Source organism: Oncorhynchus mykiss, chromosome 31 (genome assembly GCF_013265735.2).
Source record: "Oncorhynchus mykiss isolate Arlee chromosome 31, USDA_OmykA_1.1, whole genome shotgun sequence".
NCBI classification, from domain to species: Eukaryota; Metazoa; Chordata; class Actinopteri; order Salmoniformes; family Salmonidae; genus Oncorhynchus; species Oncorhynchus mykiss.
Genome location: NC_050571.1, coordinates 11,601,348 through 11,624,094, shown reverse-complemented (window position 1 = coordinate 11,624,094; position 22,747 = coordinate 11,601,348). Strand labels below are relative to the sequence as shown.

Below are 22,747 nucleotides of genomic sequence, written 5' to 3'. Positions count from 1 at the left end.
GTGAACTTCGAACTCTTATTCACTACAGAAGTGATACTTCCTAGCCGTTGAGTTAGCAGCAGCAGCTGCAAATGCGGGCTAGGAAAGAACAGACAGAGTATTCTGTCTACCACACAACGACGTTACTACAACTTATCCAAGTGACCACCAGAGACATTCTTCAAAGGACTCGGTTTGGCATCACGGCCTTCCATCTACCACCAACCTACCGAAGCGCAGCTCAGAGTAAATATTTATTGCATTTTCCTTTTCCAAATGGGCGGTAATTTAGAATGCATAAGATACTGTATTTACGATAGCACAGCTTCTCCCTTTGTCCCTTAGTCTTCCCGCTCTTTCACTCAATCCAGACCCTTTTCATATCTGTTCCGCCCCCTAGGGACGTTTTCCTTTATGACGTAATTTGTAATAAGGTATAATTAATTCTGTGTATATGTAATTCTGTGTGATTAGTTAGGTATTTAGCAAATAAATAATTAAACCCAATTTTGTATTGCTGATTCAACTTGTTAGCCAGGGTTTGTGAAGATAACCAATAATTTACAACTTTCAGATGAGACTGAATTAAGGTGACGATTAATATTGACTGCTATTGATGTAAAATATTACTAGGTCTTTAAGAGTTTATTGGAAGATAACAGCTCTGTAAATATTATTTTGTGGTGCTCCGACTCTCCAGTTAATTACATTTACATGATTAGCTCAATCAGGTAATATTAATAACGGAGAAAGAATTTTATAGAATAGCATGTCATATCACTTAATCCGGCATAGCCAAAACGACACCAGGGATGTTCTCTGTTTAGTGAGTCCACCAGATCAGAGGCAGTAGAGATGACCAGGGATGTTCTCTGTTTAGTTAGTCCACCCAGATCAGAGGTAGCAGAGATGACTGGGATGTTCTCTGTTTAGTGAGTCCACCAGATCAGAGGCAGAGAGATGATCAGAGATGTTCTCTGTTTAGTTAGTCCACCAGATCAGAGGCAGTAGAGATGACCGAGGATGTTCTCTGTTTAGTGAGTCCACCAGATCAGCGGCAGTAGAGATAACTAGGGATGTTCTCTGTTTAGTGAGTCCACCAGATCAGAGGCAGTAGAGATGACCGAGGATGTTCTCTGTTTAGTGTTCTCTTGATAAGGGTGTGAATTGGACCGTGAATTGAACCTGTCCTGCTAAGCATTCAAAATGTAATGAGTACTTTTGGTTTTCAGGGAAAATGTATGGAGTGAAAATTATATTATTATATTTTGGAATGTAGTGAAGTAAAAGTTGTCAAAAATATATATAGTAAAGTAAAATACAGATACCCCCCCCCCCCCCCCACCCCCACAAAAAAACATAGGTAATACTTTAAAGTGTTTTTACTGAAGTACTTTTCTCCACTGCGTACATTTTAATTATCACTAAAAGCAGAACTAACCCGTTTTTGAACTGCAAAGAGCCATTGGGCTCAAAGGGTTCTTTAGGTCTGTATGGTTCCACATAGAACCATCACCCTTCCCAAAGAAGGCTCATTTGTTTTAGTGTGCAGTGCTACTCAACAAAATCACCTTTATAGATTACATGGATACTGCTAGAATGTCTTGCGTCAACAGTCTGTTTCAAAAGCACTGTTTTGTGCACAAACACGTATCAGTTATTTTGTTGCCTTTGTAATTACAGACTTACAGGCTCAGCCAGGCATGTAATTAAACGTTAATGTAAAACGTCCTAATTATTTAACCATCTAACTACATCTCGTTTTTGCCAAACATAACTAAATGGTTTCAAAGCATTAAATCAAATGAAAACTTTTCTAATTTGTTTAATTTTATTATTAATTCAGTGAATAAACCCTAAATGTCTTATAAGCTATGGAGATGTACTGCGATGTTGTTTCTCCCTCTCTTTTCTCTCTTCCAGTCACCTGTTTCTCCTCTTTCCTCTCTTCCAGTCACCTGTTTCTCCTCTTTCCTCTCCTCTCTTCCAGTCACCTATTTCTCCTCCTCTTTCCTCTCCTCTCTTCCAGTCACCTGTTTCTCCTCTTTCCCCTCCTCTCTTCCAGTCACCTGTTTCTCTTCCTCTCCTCTCTTCCAGTCACCTGTTTCTCCTCTTTCCTCTCCTCTCTTCCAGTCACCTGTTTCTCCTCTCCTCTCTTCCAGTCACCTGTTTCTCCCTCTCTTTCCTCTCTTCCAGTCACCTGTTTCTCCCTCTCTTTCCTCTCTTCCAGTCACCTGTTTCTCCTCTCCTCTCTTCCAGTCACCTGTTTCTCCTCTCCTCTCTTCCAGTCACCTGTTTCTCCCTCTCTTTCCTCTCTTCCAGTCACCTGTTTCTCCCTCTCTTCCAGTCACCTGTTTCTCCCTCTCTTTCCTCTCTTCCAGTCACCTGTTTCTCCTCTCCTCTCTTCCAGTCACCTGTTTCTCCTCTCCTCTCTTCCAGTCACCTGTTTCTCCTCTCCTCTCTTCCAGTCACCTGTTTCTCCTCTCCTCTCTTCCAGTCACCTGTTTCTCCTCTCCTCTCTTCCAGTCACCTGTTTCACCTCTTTCCTCTCTTCCAGTCACCTGTTTCTCCTCTTTTCTCTTCTCTCTACCAGTCACCTAAGTCAGCCTTCATAAGTGCAGCTAAGAAGGCCCATCTGAGAACTAACCCGCCCAAAGTGCGCTTTTCAGAGCAAGTGTCCTTCAGTGACCCAGATTCAGTAAGTATACTCTTCCTATCTCTCTCTCTCCATTTGTGTCTCCCTCTCAGTCGTTCTTGCTTTCTCAGTCTAATTCTCTCTCACACTCTCCATTTTTCTCTAACACAATTTCTCTCACTACTCACTCTTTCCCCACTTCTCTCTAAAAAGTTCTGTATTTATTCTCTCTTTACCCTGGGCCTGTGCCTGTCTCCTGGCTGATTAAACATGGCCGAACATCCTCTTCCTCTTTGGGTAGCTGACTACCTGCACCATACAAAACAGCCTTGGGTCCAACATAGTGCAGCTTTTTGATTATAAATTGTTCTCCTCCAGATCGATGTCCCCTCTCTCTGGTAGAGCACAGGTTGCACCTCTAAGATGTTTGTTACATTGGGCACATTTTGAATTCAGCTGCAGCAGCAGCGTTACAGTGTTAGGCTGGCTGAGAGCAGACATGTAAAGTCCCTGCTTGGCTGTGAAGGCCCTCTTCCTACTGCCACGGAGCTCTGAGTAAGTGTCCCAAATGGCACTCTATTCCCTACATTAGTGCACTATAATAGGGCCCAGGTCAAAAGTAGTGCACTATATAGATAATAGATTACCATTTGGGATGCAGACCTGAGTCCTCTTCTCGAAGCCCAGAGGGGTTGGCTCTACAGGTAAGCCAACGAGTTTACCTCTCACTGTTCCTATTGGCAACTGTTATGCAATTTATGAATAACACATTAGGCTTAAACCTGTCTAGGACACAGGTTCCGCTAACGGAACCCCCCAACATTCTGCTGAAAAGGCAGCGCTGGAAATTCAAAAATATATTTTAGAAATATTTAATTTTCACACATTAACAAGTCCAATACAGCAATGAAAGATAAACATCTTGTTAATCTACCCATCGTGTCTGATTTTTAAATGTTTTACAGCGAAAACACAACATATATTTATGTTAGATCACCACCAAATCCCAAAAAACACACAGCCATTTTTCCCAGCCAAAGATAGAGTCACAAAAGCAGAATTAAAGATAAAATTAATCACTAACCTTTGATAATCTTCATCAGATGACACTCATATGACATCATGTTACACAATACATTTATGTTTTGTTCGATAATATGCATATTTATATCCACAAATCTCGGTTTACATTGGCGCCATGTTCAGAAATGCCTCCAAAATATCCGGAGTAATTACAGAGAGCTAGAGTCAGATAACATAAATACTCATCATAAACTTTGACGAAAGATACATGTTTTACATTTAATTAAAGATACACTGGTTCTTAATGCAATCTTAATGTTAGATTTTTTAATGTTAGATTTTTTAAACGTTACGAAAAAAGCATACCATGCAATAACCTGAGACGGCGCTCAGACGTAAATATATTTCTCCGCCATATTGGAGTCAACAGAAATACGAAATTACATCATAAATATTCCCTTACCTTTGATGATCTTTCATCAGAATGCAGTGCAAGGAATCCTAGTTCCGCAATAAATCGTTGTTTTGTTCCACAATGTCCATTACTAGTGTCCAATTAGCTACTTTTGCTAGCACGTTTAGTTCACATGTCCAAAAGCTGGCGCTGGTCCAGGCGAACTCAGACGAAAACTTCAAAAAGTTATATTCCAGGTCGAATAAACTGGTCAAACTAAGTAGAGAATCAATTTTCAGGATGTTATTATCATATATATCCAATAACGTTCCAACCGGAGAATTCGTTTTTGTCTACAGAGTAATGGAACGCAAGGCGATATAATGACTACTGCGCGTAACCAGGAACTGGCATTCTGCCAGACCAGTGACTCAAATAGCTGCCATCCGGTCCCACATCGCACTAGAGACTTCATTGCACGTTCTACTGACTGTTGACATCTAGTGGAAGGCGTAGGAAGTGCGAACAGATCCATATCTTATTTGGATGTGAATAGGCGATGAGTTGAAAATCAACCAGCCCCAGAATTTCCACTTCCTGTTTGGAAGTTTGCCTGCCCTATTAGTTCTGTTATACTCACAGACATAATTCAAACAGTTTTAGAAACTTCAGAGTGTTTTCTATCCAATAGTAATAATAATATGCCTATATTAGCATCTGGGACAGAGTAGGAGGCAGTTTACTATGGGCACGCAATTCATCCAAAGTGAAAATGCTGCCCCCTACACCCTTTGATTCTGTTAAAGGAAAAGATAACAGGGGAGCTGATGGGAGAGAACTAGGAAGCTAACAGGAGAGATAACCAGGGAGCTAACGGGAGAGTTACCAGGGAGCTAACGGGAGAGATAACTAAGGAGCTAACGGGAGAGATAACTAGGGAGCTAACGGGTGTCACGAACTTCAAAATGAGCGGACCAAGGCGCAACGTACATTGAGTTCCACATCTTTTTAATACAAAGTGAAACTAGAAACAAAACAACAAAACTTACAAAGAACGTGAAGACGTAGTGCCCAAACACACTAACACAAACACTATCCCACAAAGCAGGTGGGAGATAGGGCTTCCTGAATATGATCCCCAATTAGAGGCAACGATTACCAGCTGCCTGTTACCAGCTACCGGGAGAGATAATGGGGAGAGTTACTTGGGAGAGATACTGGGGAGAGTTACTTGGGAGCCAATGGGAGAGTTACTTGGGAACTAACGGGAGAGATACTGGTGAGAGTTACTTGGGAGCTAACGGGAGAGATACTGGGGAGACTTACTTGGGAGCTAATGGGAGAGATATTGGGGAGAGTTACTTGGGAGCTAATGGGAGAGATACTGGGGAGAGTTACTTGGGAGCTACTGGGAGAGATAATGGGGAGAGTTACTTGGGAGAGATACTGGGGAGAGTTACTTGGGAGCTAACGGGAGAGATACTGGGGAGAGTTACTTGGGAGCTAACGGGAGAGATACTGGGGAGAGTTACTTGGGAGCTAACGGGAGAGATACTGGGGAGAGTTACTTGGGAGCTACCGGGAAGCTGGAGCTCGGCAAATTCAAATTACAAAATTGTAATATTAAACATTCATGAACATACAAGTGTCCTACATCATTTAAAAGCTTAACTTCTTGTTAATCAAGCCGCTTTGTCAGATTTCAAAAAGGCTTTAAGGCGAAAGCATACCATGCGATTATCTGAGGACAGTGTCCCTCATAGAAAAGCATTAAAAACATTTTCCAAACCAGCAGATCTCCTGAAGACCTTCATTTGAAGACCTTCCTTTGCAATCCCAAGGGTTCCAGCTACACAAGAAATGGTCAAAAAAGTCAGTTTATTGTCTGTTTAAAGTCAGTTTATTGGCGCGTTTGATTCAGTAATCCACCTGTTCCACTAGTTCAACATGCATACAAAGGAATCCCAAAAGTTACCAATTAACTTCATCCAAACAAGTCAAACAACGTTTCTAATCAATCCTCGGGCACCCTAATATGTAAATAAACAATTAAATTTAAGACGGAATGGAGTATGTTCAATACCAGAGATAAATAACGAGGTGTGCGCCCTCATCCACGCACTCCACAAGACTACAGTCAAAATGAGAGCCACCTTGAAAACTACAACTACTAATTCATCAAAAAACAAGCCTGAAACCCTTTCTAAAGACTGTTGACATCTAGTGGAAGCCATAGGAACTGCAATCTGGGAGCTATTTATTTGTATATCCCATAGACAAGCGTTGAAATGGACAGTGACCTCCCAAAATAATTCTGGATGGATTTTCCTCGAGTTTTCACCTGCAATATCAGTTCTGTTACACTCACAGACATTATTTTAACAGTTTTAGAAACTTCAGAGTGTTTATCCAATGCTACCAATTTTATGCATATCCTAGCTTCTGGGCCTGAGTAATAGGCAGTTTACTTTGGGCACGTCATTTATCTAAACTTCCGAACACTGCCCCCTAACCCTAAGAGGTTTTAATTTAAACAGCTACCGGGACAACTTCCGGTGAAACTGTAGGGCGCGCAATTCAAATAAATAATCATTAAAAATGATGGATATTAAACATTTAGGTACATACAAGTGTCTTACATTGGTTAAAAGCTTAAATTCTTGTTCATTCACATACTTTTTGAATAATAATAATGATTTGTCATCCAAAGGGTCCCAGCTATAACATGTAGTGTCGTTTTGTTAGATAAAACACTTCTTTATATCCCAAAAGGTCTGTTTAGTTGGCGCCATCAATTTGAGTAATCCACTCATTCGACATGCAGTGAAAGGAATCCAAAAAGCTACTGCTAAACTTTATTAAAACAAGTCAAAATACATTTCTATTTAATCCTCAGATACCCTAAAATGTAATTAAACTACAACATTTCATACAGAAAGAAGTATGTTCAATAGGAAAAACGATATTAACAGGTGCGTCCTCTTAGTCTCGGGCGCATACATGAATTTCCAAGTCTGTGTCCATGTGTCCGTTTTGGAAGTAACAAGCCTGAAACCTTGAAAAAAGACTACTGACACCCAGTGGAAGCTATAGGAATTGCATACTGGGAGCTAGATTACATTTTTTCCGTATGCGTCCCATTGGAAGAGCATGGGCTCTCAAAACAAAACAAAATTCTGGTTGGTTTTTCTTTGGATTTTCTCCTACCATATCTATTGTATTATAATCTCCTTTATTATTTTAACATTTCTACAAACTTCAGAGTGTTTTCTTTCCAATGGTACCAATCATATGCACATCCTAGCTTCAGGGCCTGAGCAACAGTTTACTTTGGGCACATCAGCCAGGCGGTAATTGAGAAAAATAGACCTTAGCCTTTAAGAACCCCTTTTGGTTCCAGGTAGAACCCTTTTGGGTTCCGTATAAAACCTTTCCCCAAAGGGTTCTACCTGGAGCCAACAGGGGTGTAGTTTAGAATTCCTCCTAGTCCAACGTGGCCTCTCTCTAAGACCCAAGGAGGATGATGGTGGCAGAAGTAAAGGTTGAATTTAGCATAACAGGCTGTGCTGTGTGAGCCGAGCATGGAGCAGAGCAGTGCAGGGTCTGCCTCCAAAATGACACCCTATTCCCTGCATAGTGCTGTATTGGCTCCTATTCCCTACATTGTGCTCTATTGGCCCCTATTCCCTACATAGTGCTCTATTGGCCCCTATTCCCTACATAGTGCTCTATTGGCCCCTATTCCCTGCATAGTGCTCTATTGGCCCCTATTCCCTACATAGTGCTCTATTGGCCCCTATTCCCTACATAGTGCTCTGTTGGTCCCTATTCCCTACACAGTGCTCTATTGGCTCCTATTCAATACATAGTGCTTTATTGGCCCCTATTCCCTACATAGTTCTCTATTGGCTCCTATTCCCTACATAGTGCTCTATTGGCTCCTATTCCATACATAGTGCTCTATTGGCCCCTATTCCCTACATAGTGCTCTATTGGCCCCTATTCCCTGCATAGTGCTGTATTGGCCCCTATTCCCTACATAGTGCTCTATTGGCCCCTATTCCATACATAGTGCTCTATTGGCTCATATTCCCTACATAGTGCTCTATTTGCTCCTATTCCCTACATAGTGCTCTATTGGCTCCTATTCCCTACATAGTGCTTTATTGGCCCTTATTCCCTACATAGTGCTCTATTGGCCCCTATTCCCTACATAGTGCTCTATTTGCCCCTATTCCCTACATAGTGCTCTATTGGCTCCTATTCCATACATAGTGCTCTATTGGCCCCTATTCCGTACATAGTATTTGGGACATATCCATAGTAGATCGTCGCTGGCTGAACATCTCTTTCCCTCCAGGTCGATAAACTTCAGAAGCTCAGGTTAGGTGGTCTGCACTGATAAGCAAGTCCAAACCAATCAATCCCCACTCCCAACCTCTGATCACAGGAGGCGGATAGACTTGATTAAAAGCTCTGCCGAAGGGGTATGGTCTGATCTTTACCAATCGCTCCACCTCCTCTCTCTCTCCCTCCCTCTGCCTCCACCTCCTCTCTCCCTCCCTAAGCCTCCAGCTCCCCTCACCTCCCTCCCTCTGCCTCCACCTCCTCTCTCCCTCCCTAAGCCTCCAGCTCCCCTCACCTCCCTCCCTCTGCCTCCAGCTCCCCTCACCTCCCTCCCTCTGCCTCCAGCTCCCCTCACCTCCCTCCCTCTTCCTCCAGCTCCCCTCACCTCCCTCCCTCTGCCTCAAGCTCCCCTCACCTCCCTCCCTCTGCCTCCAGCTCCACTCACCCTCCCCAAGAATAACTGAATAATTCCTCAAAGACCCCCCCATCCCCCAAGAACCCCCCCCCCCCCGTCACCAAAGACACCGTCCCTCAATGCACCAACAACCAACAGACAAAAAGAGAAAGACAAAGGAAAACAATGCAAAAAAAACTAAAGACATCAAGGACAACAAAAATCATAACAGCAAGGCAAAGTGAATATGTTTCGATGCATGTATGGAACTATTTACTTGCGTGTATGTGTGTGTGTCCGTGTGTGTGTGTGTGTGTCCGTGTGTGTGTGTGTGTCCGTGTGTGTCTGTGTGTCCGTGTGTGTGTATGTGTCCGTGTGTGTGTGTGTGTCCGTGTATGTATGTGTGTCCGTGTATGTGTGTGTGTCCGTGTGTGTGTGTGTGTGTCCGTGTGTGTGTGTGTGTGTGTGTCCGTGTGTGTGTGTGTGTGTGTGTGTGTGTGTGTGTGTGTGTGTGTGTGTCCGTGTGTGTGTGTGTCCGTGTGTGTGTGTGTGTGTGTCCGTGTGTGTGTATGTATGTGTGTCCGTGTATGTGTGTGTGTCCGTGTGTGTGTGTGTGTCCGTGTGTGTGTATGTATGTGTGTCCGTGTATGTGTGTGTGTCCGTGTGTGTGTGTGTGTCCGTGTGTGTGTGTGTGTCCGTGTGTGTGTGTGTGTGTGTGTCCGTGTGTGTGTGTGTGTGTCCGTGTATGTGTGTGTGTGCATTTGAATGAGAGTGTGTGTATGTGTCCAAACACCTGCCCGGCATCAGCCTCAGGAAAACAGGTGTTAGCTGTAACAACGCTGCCTCTCAGTGTCATTCAAATGTACTATTTGTTTTGTTTTATTTTTACATTTTTTTCCTTTTCTCTTTGACAGTCATTCTATCCCCCGCCCAGCAATTCCACAGCCCCTCCCTCAGCCCCTCCCACCTCTCTCTGCTGGCCACTCTCTTCGGATTTCTACAAACCGTATATATTTGATATACAGTGCCTTGCGAAAGTATTCGGCCCCCTTGAACTTTGCGACCTTTTGCCACATTTCAGGCTTCAAACATAAAGATATAAAACTGTATTTTTTTTGTGAAGAATCAACAACAAGTGGGACACAATCATGAAGTGGAACGACATTTATTGGATATTTCAAACTTTTTTAACAAATCAAAAACTGAAAAATTGGCCGTGCAAAATTATTCAGCCCCTTTACTTTCAGTGCAGCAAACTCTCTCCAGTAGTTCAGTGAGGATCTCTGAATGATCCAATGTTGACCTAAATGACTAATGATGATAAATACAATCCACCTGTGTGTAATCAAGTCTCCGTATAAATGCACCTGCACTGTGATAGTCTCAGAGGGCCGTTAAAAGCGCAGAGAGCATCATGAAGAACAAGGAACACACCAGGCAGGTCCGAGATACTGTTGTGAAGAAGTTTAAAGCCGGATTTGGATACAAAAATATTTCCCAAGCTTTAAACATCCCAAGGAGCACTGTGCAAGCGATAATATTGAAATGGAAGGAGTATCAGACCACTGCAAATCTAAATCTACCAAGACCTGGCCGTCCCTCTAAACTTTCAGCTCATACAAGGAGAAGACTGATCAGAGATGCAGCCAAGAGGCCCATGATCACTCTGGATGAACTGCAGAGATCTACAGCTGAGGTGGGAGACTCTGTCCATAGGACAACAATCAGTCGTATATTGCACAAATCTGGCCTTTATGGAAGAGTGGCAAGAAGAAAGCCATTTCTTAAAGATATCCATAAAAAGTGTTGTTTAAAGTTTGCCACAAGCCACCTGGGAGACACACCAAACATGTGGAAGAAGGTGCTCTGGTCAGATGAAACCAAAATTGAACTTTTTGGCAACAATGCAAAACGTTATGTTTGGCGTAAAAGCAACACAGCTGAACACACCATCCCCACTGTCAAACATGGTGGTGGCAGCATCATGGTTTGGGCCTGCTTTTCTTCAGCAGGGACAGGGAAGATGGTTCAAATTGATGGGAAGATGGATGGAGCCAAATACAGGACCATTCTGGAAGAAAACCTGATGGAGTCTGCAAAAGACCTGAGACTGGGACGGAGATTTGTCTTCCAACAAGACAATGATCCAAAACATAAAGCAAAATCTACAATGGAATGGTTCAAAAATAAACATATCCAGGTGTTAGAATGGCCAAGTCAAAGTCCAGACCTGAATCCAATCGAGAATCTGTGGAAAGAACTGAAAACTGCTGTTCACAAATGCTCTCCATCCAACCTCACTGAGCTCGAGCTGTTTTGCAAGGAGGAATGGGAAAGAAATTCAGTCTCTCGATGTGCAAAACTGATAAAGACATACCTGAAGCGACTTACAGCTGTAATCGCAGCAAAAGGTGGCGCTACAAAGTATTAACTTAAGGGGGCTGAATAATTTTGCACGCCCAATTTTTTAGTTTTTGATTTGTTAAAAAAGTTTGAAATATCCAATAAATGTCGTTCCACTTCATGATTGTGTCCCACTTGTTGTTGATTCTTCACAAAAAAATACAGTTTTATATCTTTATGTTTGAAGCCTGAAATGTGGCAAAAGGTCGCAAAGTTCAAGGGGGCCGAATACTTTCGCAAGGCACTGTACCATATGATCAACTGAAGTTAATTCAAGGAGAAAGAGAGAGAGAAAGGGGGGTGGTCAGAGACAGATTGAGAGGTAGAGACTATTTAGAGACTATGTAGGGAATAGGGGCCAATAGAGCACTATGTAGATTGAGAGGTAGAGACTATTTAGAGACTATGTAGGGAATAGGGGCCACTAGAGCACTATGTAGATTGAGAGGTAGAGACTATTTAGAGACTATGTAGGGAATAGGGGCCAGGGGAGGAGGACCGTCTCTCTCTCCCTGTATCACGCCTCCACCCAGGAGAGGAGGACCATCTATCTCCCTGTATCAGGCCTCCACCCAGGGGAGGACCATCTCTCTCCCTGTATCAGGATTCCATCCAGGGGAGGAGGACCATCTCTCTCTCCCTGTATCGGTATACCAGGGGTCTACATGCAGTCTAATCCAGGCTACACGGGATATCTATGGTATTATCATGGGTGCTATCGATCCCCCTCAGCCCCCTGGCTGCTGCTGCGTGTGTGTGTGTGTGTGTGTGTGTGCGTGTGTGCGTGTGTGCGTGTGTGCGTGTGTGTGTGTGTGTGTGTGTGTGTGTGTGTGTGTGTGTGTGTGTGTGTGTGTGTGTGTGTGTGTGTGTGTGTGTGTGTGTGTGTGTGTGTGTGTGTGTGTGTGTGTTTGTGTGTGTATATATATATATATATATATATATATATGCCATGCCTGAGGGGATGCTTGCTTTCCTGGCAATGAAAGACCAGGAGTCAGTAATTCTCCCGTTAGCTCCTCTGTCAAATCTATCAAACTTTGCTTGTCACATGCGCTGAATACAACACGTGTAGACCTTACCACGAAATGCTTACTTACAAGCCCTTTTAAAAGGGTTCTCCTATGAGGACAGCCGGAAACCCCTTTAGGTTGTAGATAGCACCTCTGGATGGTGTAGCCAGGCTGACGTCTTATGTGGATACATCTGTAGTGACGTCAGTCTGTTCTAAATGATGCTCAGATTTACTGTAGGAATCATATCATTTCCTCTCATCAGATATAGTAGTTGCTCAATATTATTACATTTGAGTCATTTAGCAGACCCTCTGATCCAGAGCGACATACAGAAGCAATTAAGGCTGAGTGCATTGCACTTTCGGTTACTGGCCCAACGCTCCTAACCACTAGGGGCTCCACTGTCCATCTTCCCCCATTCCCCTCTCTCTTCTCTCTTTCACTCTCCCTCTGTCTGTTCACAAAGTGATTTTCAGACCATCAGTGGATACACGTGGTGTATGTTCAAAAGTTTGGGGTCACTTAGAAATGTCCTTGTTTTTGAAAGAAAAGCACATTTTTTGGTCCATTAAAATAACATCAAATTGATCAGAAATACAGTGTAGACATTGTTAATGTTGTAAATGACTATTGTAGCTGAACCAAAAAAAATGTGCTTTTCTTTCAAAAACAAGGACATTTCTAAGTGACCCCAAACTTCTGAACGGTAGTGAATAACGAGGGCTTTGAGTCACCAACTCTCTCTACTTCCCCCATTTACCCTCCTGGTGACACCACCTCTGGAGAGAGTGAATACCTGTCACGGCCTGTCTCCCTACCTGAACTGAAATCAACTCCGGCAGAGGAAACCTTTTCTGATGAGTGGCTGATAAAAGCAGAATAACCTTGAGTCATCATACCTCCTGCAGCTCTCCCTGACCTACGCAACCACCACACTTTATAGTCTATTCAGCCGTCTAGCTTCCAATTGTACCTGCCGCACCGGCGCATGCATATTAACTTGATGCATTGAGGAAATGTAGTAAGCTGTTCTTTAATCACAGCACAATATATCCAGGCAGGGGTCCTAAAGCTGAGTTGTGTCCCTATTCAGGCTGCCCCGGTTCAATTAAGGTATTGCTCCTCCATGGAACTCGGAAAGCTCCAGCCTGGTCCCTTCTGAACAGCTTTTAGATGGAATGTACTTCTCTCTGCACATTCCACAGTTCCGGAGTTCCGACTTCATTTAATTATAGGCCTGATCCCCTACTCTGGGGTTGATTAAATGTACTGTACCATGTTGATGTAGAATATTAACCCTTTAAGTACTTTCTCAGCTACCTCATCTTACCTCTCTCTTACTGCTAGAAGAGGCACTAAGGTTTTACATTTGCTCTCTCTTTCTCTCCCGCCCTCTACCTCTGCGTCTCTCCCTCTCTCTCTCTCTCTCTCTCTCTCTCTCTCTCTCTCTCTCTCTCTCTCTCTCTCTCTCTGTCTCTCTCTCTCTGTCTCTGTCTCTCTCTCCCTCTCTCTCTCCCTCTCCCTCTCTGTCTCTCTCTCCCTCTCTCTCTCTGTCTCTCTCTCCCTCTCTCTCTCCCTCTCTCTCTCTGTCTCTCTCTCCCTCTCTCTCTCCCTCTCTCTCTCTGTCTCTCTCTCCCTCTCTCTCTCCCTCTCTCTCTCTGTCTCTCTCTCCCTCTCTCTCTCCCTCTCTCTCTCTGTCTCTCTCTCACAGACAATGCTAAAGGACGACTCTTTGCTACTCATACCTAATGTGCTGAAGGTGTTCCTGGAGAATGGTCAGATCAAGTCCTTTACGTTTGACAGCCGCACCACTGTCAGGGTACGTATACAGTGTATGATCCAGTTTGTAAACATTACCAACAGAGTGAATGCGATGATTGATTTAAAATGGTTGCCCTCTGCTGGTGATTTGCAGGATGTGCAATGATACAAGTAAAAGGAGGGCTGTGATTGGTTACATTGCCTACTGTGCCCATTTATCTGTATTAAATGGGCCATAACTATAAAAGTAGGGGAGATCCCATACTGGAACATTGATATGAGTATATCATGTTCAACAATACATTGTACAATTACTACTCATATTACAGAGCAAGCGGTAAAGCTTCATATAACACCAAATGGTGCTTTGTAGCACCGACAGATGAAACATTATAAACATGAAAAACTGATTGGATTTTGCAGAAAGTCATCCACGTAATGGGAATCCAACTTGTTTTTTCAATTATTCACGTTGCCAGACAACTCAACCAAATGTAAATCAAAACTAGACGTTGCGCTGACGTCTGCGCCCAGTGGGTATAACCATCGTAAAAAATATTTAATGACCCCACTGATGGTAAGACTCCCCGCACAGTGTTTGATGAACAGGCCTAGTTATGAGAAGCCCACTTCCATCAATTACCAGTATTTTAAAACGGCAGTGCCTGCGTCTGAACTTGCACCCGATTCCCTATATGGTGCACTACTTTTGACCCAAGCCCTATGGGTTCGAGTCAAAATGAGCGTGCTAAAAAGGGAATAGGGTGGCATTTGAGGCGCATCCTGTAATATTGTAATGGCATACACCAGTCAGTCAGGAGACAGATAGTAATGACTTCTATCTACTGTCAGGCCCTGAGACGACTCTGCCATCTCTTACCAGGCTCTGCCATCTCTTACCAGACTCTGACATCTCTTACCAGGCTCTGCCATCTCTTACCAGGCTCTGCCATCTCTTACCAGACTCTGACATCTCTTACCAGGCTCTGCCATCTCTTACCAGGCTCTGCCATCTCTTACCAGGCTCTGCCATCTCTTACCAGACTCTGACCTCTCTTACCAGACTCTGACATCTCTTACCAGGCTCTGCCATCTCTTACCAGGCTCTGCCATCTCTTACCAGACTCTGACATCTCTTACCAGGCTCTGCCATCTCTTACCAGACTCTGACATCTCTTACCAGGCTCTGCCATCTCTTACCAGACTCTGACATCTCTTACCAGGCTCTGCCATCTCTTACCAGGCTCTGCCATCTCTTACCAGACTCTGACATCCCTTACCAGATTCTAAAATCTCTTACCAGACTGTGACATCTCTTACCAGGCTCTGCCATCTCTTACCAGGCTCTGCCATCTCTTACCAGACTCTGACATCTCTTACCAGACTCTGACATCTCTTACCAGGCTCTGCCATCTCTTACCAGACTCTGACATCTCTTACCAGGCTCTGCCATCTCTTACCAGGCTCTGCCATCTCTTACCAGGCTCTGCCATCTCTTACCAGACTCTGACATCTCTTACCAGACTCTGACATCTCTTACCAGGCTCTGCCATCTCTTACCAGGCTCTGCCATCTCTTACCAGACTCTGACATCTCTTACCAGGCTCTGCCATCTCTTACCAGACTCTGCCATCTCTTACCAGGCTCTGCCATCTCTTACCAGACTCTGACATCTCTTACCAGGCTCTGCCATCTCTTACCAGGCTCTGCCATCTCTTACCAGACTCTGACATCTCTTACCAGGCTCTGCCATCTCTTACCAGACTCTGACATCTCTTACCAGGCTCTGCCATCTATTACCAGGCTCTGCCATCTCTTACCAGACTCTGACATCTCTTACCAGGCTCTGCCATCTCTTACCAGGCTCTGCCATCTCTTACCAGACTCTGACATCCCTTACCAGATTCTAAAATCTCTTACCAGACTGTGACATCTCTTACCAGGCTCTGCCATCTCTTACCAGACTCTGACATCTCTTACCAGACTCTGACATCCCTTACCAGATTCTAAAATCTCTTACCAGACTGTGACATCTCTTACCAGGCTCTGCCATCTCTTACCAGACTCTGACATCTCTTACCAGACTCTGACATCCCTTACCAGATTCTAAAATCTCTTACCAGACTGTGACATCTCTTACCAGGCTCTGCCATCTCTTACCAGACTCTGACATCTCTTACCAGACTCTGACATCCCTTACCAGATTCTAAAATCTCTTACCAGACTGTGACATCTCTTACCAGGCTCTGCCATCTCTTACCAGACTCTGCCATCTCTTACCAGACTCTGACATCCCTTACCAGATTCTAAAATCTCTTACCAGACTGTGACATCTCTTACCAGGCTCTGCCATCTCTTACCAGACTCTGACATCCCTTACCAGATTCTAAAATCTCTTACCAGACTGTGACATCTCTTACCAGGCTCTGCCATCTCTTACCAGACTCTGACATCTCTTACCAGACTCTGACATCCCTTACCAGGCTCTGACATCTCTTACCAGATTCTAAAATCTCTTACCAGACTCTGACATCTCTTACCAGGCTCTGCCATCTCTTACCAGGCTCTGCCATCTCTTACCAAGCTCTGCCATCTCTTACCAGACTCTGACATACCAGACACATTAAGGTACAATATTAGATTTCAGAACTCTCTTTTCCTGCTCATTCAGGGAAATGGATGGGTGGAGGGAGAGAGTGGGAGAGAGAAAGGGAGGGAGGAAATAAAATGAAGGGTTTTCTCTATCCACAGTTTGTTTGTGTAGCAGATTGTTGTCATTGTAATCCTTGGTTAATATTGCCAATACAGCTTATCCTTGTTTTGTTTTAGCAGACAGTCAGTTTTCATCCGCACCACTGTGATTCAAGGTGAATGTATCTCCGTCTCTGTTGCTAGGATATTCAGCCACCATCTACCCGTCCATTTAGGAGATTACAATACACAAACTACCAATTATGATAGATCGCTGGCTCCACACACACTATCCGAGGACTGCATTTGTCTGAGTTGAAATATGTTATGAAATCTTCCCCTCATATGTTTTTTTTTACCTTAATTTAACTAGGCAAGTCAATTAAGAACAAATTCCTATTTTTCCTAGTTAACAGTGGGTTAACTGCCTGTTCAGGGGCAGAATTTTTTTAATACGACAGCTGTGACGGAAACAGGTTTCGGCAGACAGATCATTGGTTCGTTCGACATGGTGGGATCGTTTTGTGTAAGTAAAATTGATTATGTGAGAAATTGTGATTTAAACCGCCTTCATGCATTAATATTTATATGATAACCATCATATCGAAGTAAACTTGGAGTCACACTATGATATTGTGTGTAGTCCTTCCACTACAGATGAAATCACTTATGATGAACTTCACAGGGTGATTTTGATGCTCCTTTCCAATTAATATCGAGGGTCTTATTCTGGTGACATGATAATCGATGCTTGACTGCCGTTTGACAAATCAAAATATTCTTGCTCATATTCATAATAATCTCATTGTAGACTAGTCTATCTGCACTGTATTTAGGAACTGTTGGCTAGAGCTCAGGTGCCAAAACTAGACTAGGCACATTATCTATTTAACGCAACAGTTTTTGTGACAAAACTATTGGTAGATTTAACAAAGGTGATGGAAACACATTCAACTTTGATTTGTATTCAGTACATGAGCGGAAAAGTAGATTGTGTGTGTGCACTACGTCATCACATACTGACTTTTATCCTACACAAGTTTTCTTTGTGGATTTTAGAATATTCGCATGAAAATCTGTCACCATGGAAACCTAGCTAGTAGTACAGTACACTGATCCCAATGCAACAATGTGAGAGAGCAAATAGAGCTCTCGCCTGTATTTACTCTGACCATTATGGACACATGGGTTGCATCCCAAATAATACACTATTCCCATTCCCTACATAGTGCACTACTTTTGACAATAAGTGCACTATTACAGGGAATAGGGTGCCGTTGTGGACTCGTCGAAAGCCATATCTTATTTTCCTCTGGCAGGTCATCATAATGCAGATAGGGAATGACCTCTGAACCCTCAGTGGAGAAGATAACAGGATAGTTTGGTCTATTTGTGCCACAAGCAGAAAAATCAACATCGCACAGATAAAAATCACAACACAGGAGGACATTAAATATTTAATAAATATCTCTTTCTTTCTCTCTAGGATGTGATCTCGTCCCTGCAGGACCGCCTGTCCCTGCGTTACATCGAGCACTTTGCCTTGGTGCTGGAGTCAGGTGGGCTGGACCAGAACCAGAGACTACACCTGCTGCAGGAGAACCAGCCGCTCTCACATGTAAGGGAGCCAACAGTTCCTCTAGGTACCTCTAGGTACCTCTAGGTCCTCCTGATTACCGTGTTACAGTCATTCTAAGAGCAGTGTGAGTGTAATATAGCCTGGTTAATCCAGACTTAGTCACTACCAAGGACAAATCCCTTCACACCATGGCAGTTTGGCCATAGAAATAGAATCTATAGACTACATTACACTCGATATGGCATGGTCTCACCTTCCATTGACTAGCTGTGTTTGTCTACTATGTAGGGAAGGAAGCTGTTATGATATAGGTGTTATTCGTGCCGTCTCCCTCTCTCTCCCCAGGTGGTGCACAGGACGTATTTCCAGGGGATGAAGTGTCTCTTTCGCATCTGTTTCTTCCCCAAGGATCCAGCAGACCTGCTCAGGAGAGACCCTGCAGCCTTCGAGTACCTCTACATACAGGTAGGGATACAGCCTTCGGGTACCTCTAGGTGGGGATACAGCCTCCGGGTACCTCTAGGTGGGGATACAGCCTTCGGGTAGCTCTAGGTGGGGATACAGCCTTCGGATACCTCTAGGTGGTGATACAGCCTTCGGGTACCTCTAGGTGGGGATACAGCCTTCGGGTACCTCTAGGTGGGGATACAGCCTTCGGGTACCTCTAGGTGGGGATACAGCCTTCGGGTACCTCTAGGTGGGGATACAGCCTTTGGGTAGCTCTAGGTGGGATCCAGCCTTCGAGTACCTCTAGGTGGGGATACAGCCTTTGGTGTCTCCCCCCCTTTGCATAAGATTGCTGGAAGAAGTTCCTGACAAGGAAATCCATCTATGTTATAGCTTAAAGCTGTGCCTAAAACTGAATAACCTGAATAACATTACCCCCACCACAGAGTCGCAATGACGTCATCAAAGAGCGCTTCGGCATGGACTGGAAGTCTGACGTCACACTGCGCCTGGCGGCGCTTCATATCTACATCACAGTGTCATCGGCCAGACCCAATCAGAAGATCTCGCTCAAGAATGTGGAGTAAGTGTGTGTGTGTGTGTGTGTGTGTGTGTGTGTGTGTGTGTGTGTGTGTGTGTGTGTGTGTGTGTGTGTGTGTGTGTGTGTGTGTGTGTGTGTGACGTGTGTGACGTGAAGTGTGGTATCCAGCTGAGCTCTAAAAGTATATCAAAATGATCCATAATTACTCCATCTAATATTAAAAGCAGAAACCACTCAAACCACGAGCTCAAGTCACTCTGACACCAATAAATTCCTTTTACAATTAAAAGTCCCTTGGGCCACACATTTACTTATATCCCCAACTTACCAGATAACTAGATCACTCCCAGATAACAACACTGAACAAAAATATAAATTCAACATGTAAAGTGTTGGTCAAATTTTTCATGAACTGAAATAAAAGATCCCAGAAATGTTTCTCTCAAATTGTGCACAAACTTGTTTACATTTCTGTTAGTGAGCATTTCTCCATTGCCAAGATAATCAATCCCCCTGACAGGTGTTGCATATCAAGAAGCTGATTAAACAGCATGATCATTACACATGTAAAAAATAAAATGCCACTCTAAAATGTGAAGTTTTGACACACAACACAATGCCACAGATGTCTCAAGTTTTTAGGGAATGTACAATTAGCATGCTGAATGCAGGAATGTCCACCAGAGCTGTTGCCAGATAATTTAATGTTCACTTCTCTACCATAAGCCGCCTCCACATCCGGCTTCTTCACCTGCAGGATCGCCTGAGATCAGCCACCCGGACAGCTCATGAAATTGTGGGTTTCAACACAGAAGAATTTCTTCACAAACTGTCAGAAACCGGCTCAGGGAAGCTCATATGCATGCTCGTCATCCTCGCCAGGGTCTTGACCTGACTGAAGTTTGGCGCCGTAACCTACTTCAGTGGGCAAATGCCCACCTTCGATGGCCAGTGGCACGCTGGAGAAGTGTGCTCTTCACGGATGAATCCCAGTTTCAACTGTACGGGGTAAATGTCAGACAGCGTGTTTGGCGATGTGTTGGCGAGCGGTTTGCTGATGTCAACGTTGTGAACAGAGTGACCCATGGTGGCGGTGGGGTTATGGTATGGGCAGGCATAAGTTATGGACAACAAACACAGTTGTATTTTATCAATGTCAATTTGAATGCACAGAGATACTGTGACGAGATCTTGAGGCCCATTGTTGTGCCACTCATCCACCGCCATCACCAGATAGCTTGATAATGCACGACCCCATGTCACAAGAATCTGTACACAATTCCTAGAAGCTGAACACTTCCCCGTTTTTCCATGGCCTGAGCATGTTTGGAATGCTCTGGATCAACGTGTACAACAGTGCATGTTCCAGTTCCCACGAATATGCAGAAACTTCGCACAGCCATTGAAGACGAGTGGGACATTTCACAGCCCATAATCAACAGCCTGATCAACTATATGTGAAGGAGATGTTTCACGCTGCATGAGGCAAATGGTGGTCACACCAGATATTGACTGGTTTTCTGATCCACTCCCCAATGTGACCAACAGATTCATATCTGTATTCCCAGTCATGTGAAATCCATAGAATAGGGCCTCATTTATTTCAATTGAATGATTTCCTTACTGAACTGTAACTCAGTAAATTCTTAGAAAATTGTTGCATGTGTTTATATTTTTGTATAGTGTAGATAACTCTGACTGACAGACATTATACCAGTTAACTAACTCACTCTGACAGACATTATACCAGATAACTAACTCACTCTGACTGACAGACATTATACCAGATAACTAACTCACTCTGACTGACAGACATTATACCAGATAACTAACTCACTCTGACTGACAGACATTATACCAGATAACTAACTCACTCTGACAGACATTATACCAGATAACTAACTCACTCTGACAGACATTATACCAGATAACTAACTCACTCTGACTGACATTATACCAGATAACTAACTCACTCTGACAGACATTATACCAGATAACTAACTCACTCTGACTGACAGACATTATACCAGATAACTAACTCACTCTGACTGACAGACATTATACCAGATAACTAACTCACTCTGACAGACATTTTACCAGATAACTAACTCACTCTGACAGACATTATACCAGATAACTAACTCACTCTGACAGACAGACATTATACCAGATAACTAACTCACTCTGACAGACATTATACCAGATAACTAACTCACTCTGACAGACATTATACCAGATAACTAACTCACTCTGACTGACAGACATTATACCAGATAACTAACTCACTCTGACAGACATTTTACCAGATAACTAACTCACTCTGACTGACATTATACCAGATAACTAACTCACTCTGACAGACATTATACCAGATAACTAACTCACTCTGACAGACATTATACCAGATAACTAACTCACTCTGACAGACAGACATTATACCAGATAACTAACTCACTCTGACAGACATTATACCAGATAACTAACTCACTCTGACAGACATTATATCAGTTAACTAACTCACTCTGACAGACATTATACCAGATAACTAACTCACTCTGACAGACAGACATTATACCAGATAACTAACTCACTCTGACTGACATTATACCAGATAACTAACTCACTCTGACAGACATTATACCAGATAACTAACTCACTCTGACAGACAGACATTATACCAGATAACTAACTCACTCTGACAGACATTATACCAGATAACTAACTCACTCTGACAGACATTATACCAGTTAACTAACTCACTCTGACAGACATTATACCAGATAACTAACTCACTCTGACAGACAGACATTATACCAGATAACTAACTCACTCTGACAGACATTATACCAGATAACTAACTCACTCTGACAGACAGACATTATACCAGATAACTAACTCACTCTGACAGACATTATACCAGATAACTAACTCACTCTGACAGACAGACATTATACCAGATAACTAACTCACTCTGACAGACATTATACCAGATAACTAACTCATTCTGACAGACAGACATTATACCAGATAACTAACTCACTCTGACAGACATTATACCAGATAACTAACTCACTCTGACAGACAGACATTATACCAGATAACTAACTCACTCTGACAGACAGACATTATACCAGATAACTAACTCACTCTGACAGACATTATACCAGATAACTAACTCACTCTGACAGACATTATACCAGATAACTAACTCATTCTGACAGACAGACATTATACCAGATAACTAACTCACTCTGACAGACATTATACCAGATAACTAACTCACCCTGACAGACAGACATTATACCAGATAACTAACTCACTCTGACAGACAGACATTATACCAGATAACTAACTCACTCTGACAGACAGAATTTGACTAATTTAGCAGATACTCTTATCCAGAGTGACATACAATCAGTGCATTCAACTAGAAGACAGCAACCATATAGTATGTGAGTGAATACAATGAAATAACATTCATCGTAAGTCATTGCATTGCATTGCATTCAGTCACACAGACAGAGTAGAGCCAGTGTTCTG

General features: G+C 43.3%; 2 protein-coding genes across 2 annotated transcripts in view; both read left to right on the top strand.

Moving 5' to 3' along the window:
- The window catches only part of LOC118946012 (FERM and PDZ domain-containing protein 4-like), a 148,478-nt gene extending 145,811 nt beyond the window's left edge, over positions 1-2,667 (top strand). The window contains exon 7 of the mRNA XM_036969714.1: positions 2,573-2,667. Within this exon, the coding sequence (XP_036825609.1) occupies positions 2,573-2,580 (8 nt within the window). The 3' untranslated portion in view covers positions 2,581-2,667. The remainder of the gene's footprint in view (positions 1-2,572) is intronic.
- LOC110504557 (FERM and PDZ domain-containing protein 3) overlaps positions 2,493-22,747 on the top strand; it is a 40,064-nt gene continuing 19,809 nt past the window's right edge. The window contains exons 1-5 of the mRNA XM_036969707.1: positions 2,493-2,677; positions 13,900-14,007; positions 18,127-18,258; positions 18,565-18,684; positions 19,113-19,249. Coding sequence (XP_036825602.1) covers positions 13,903-14,007; positions 18,127-18,258; positions 18,565-18,684; positions 19,113-19,249 — 494 coding nt within the window. The 5' untranslated portion in view covers positions 2,493-2,677; positions 13,900-13,902. The remainder of the gene's footprint in view (positions 2,678-13,899; positions 14,008-18,126; positions 18,259-18,564; positions 18,685-19,112; positions 19,250-22,747) is intronic.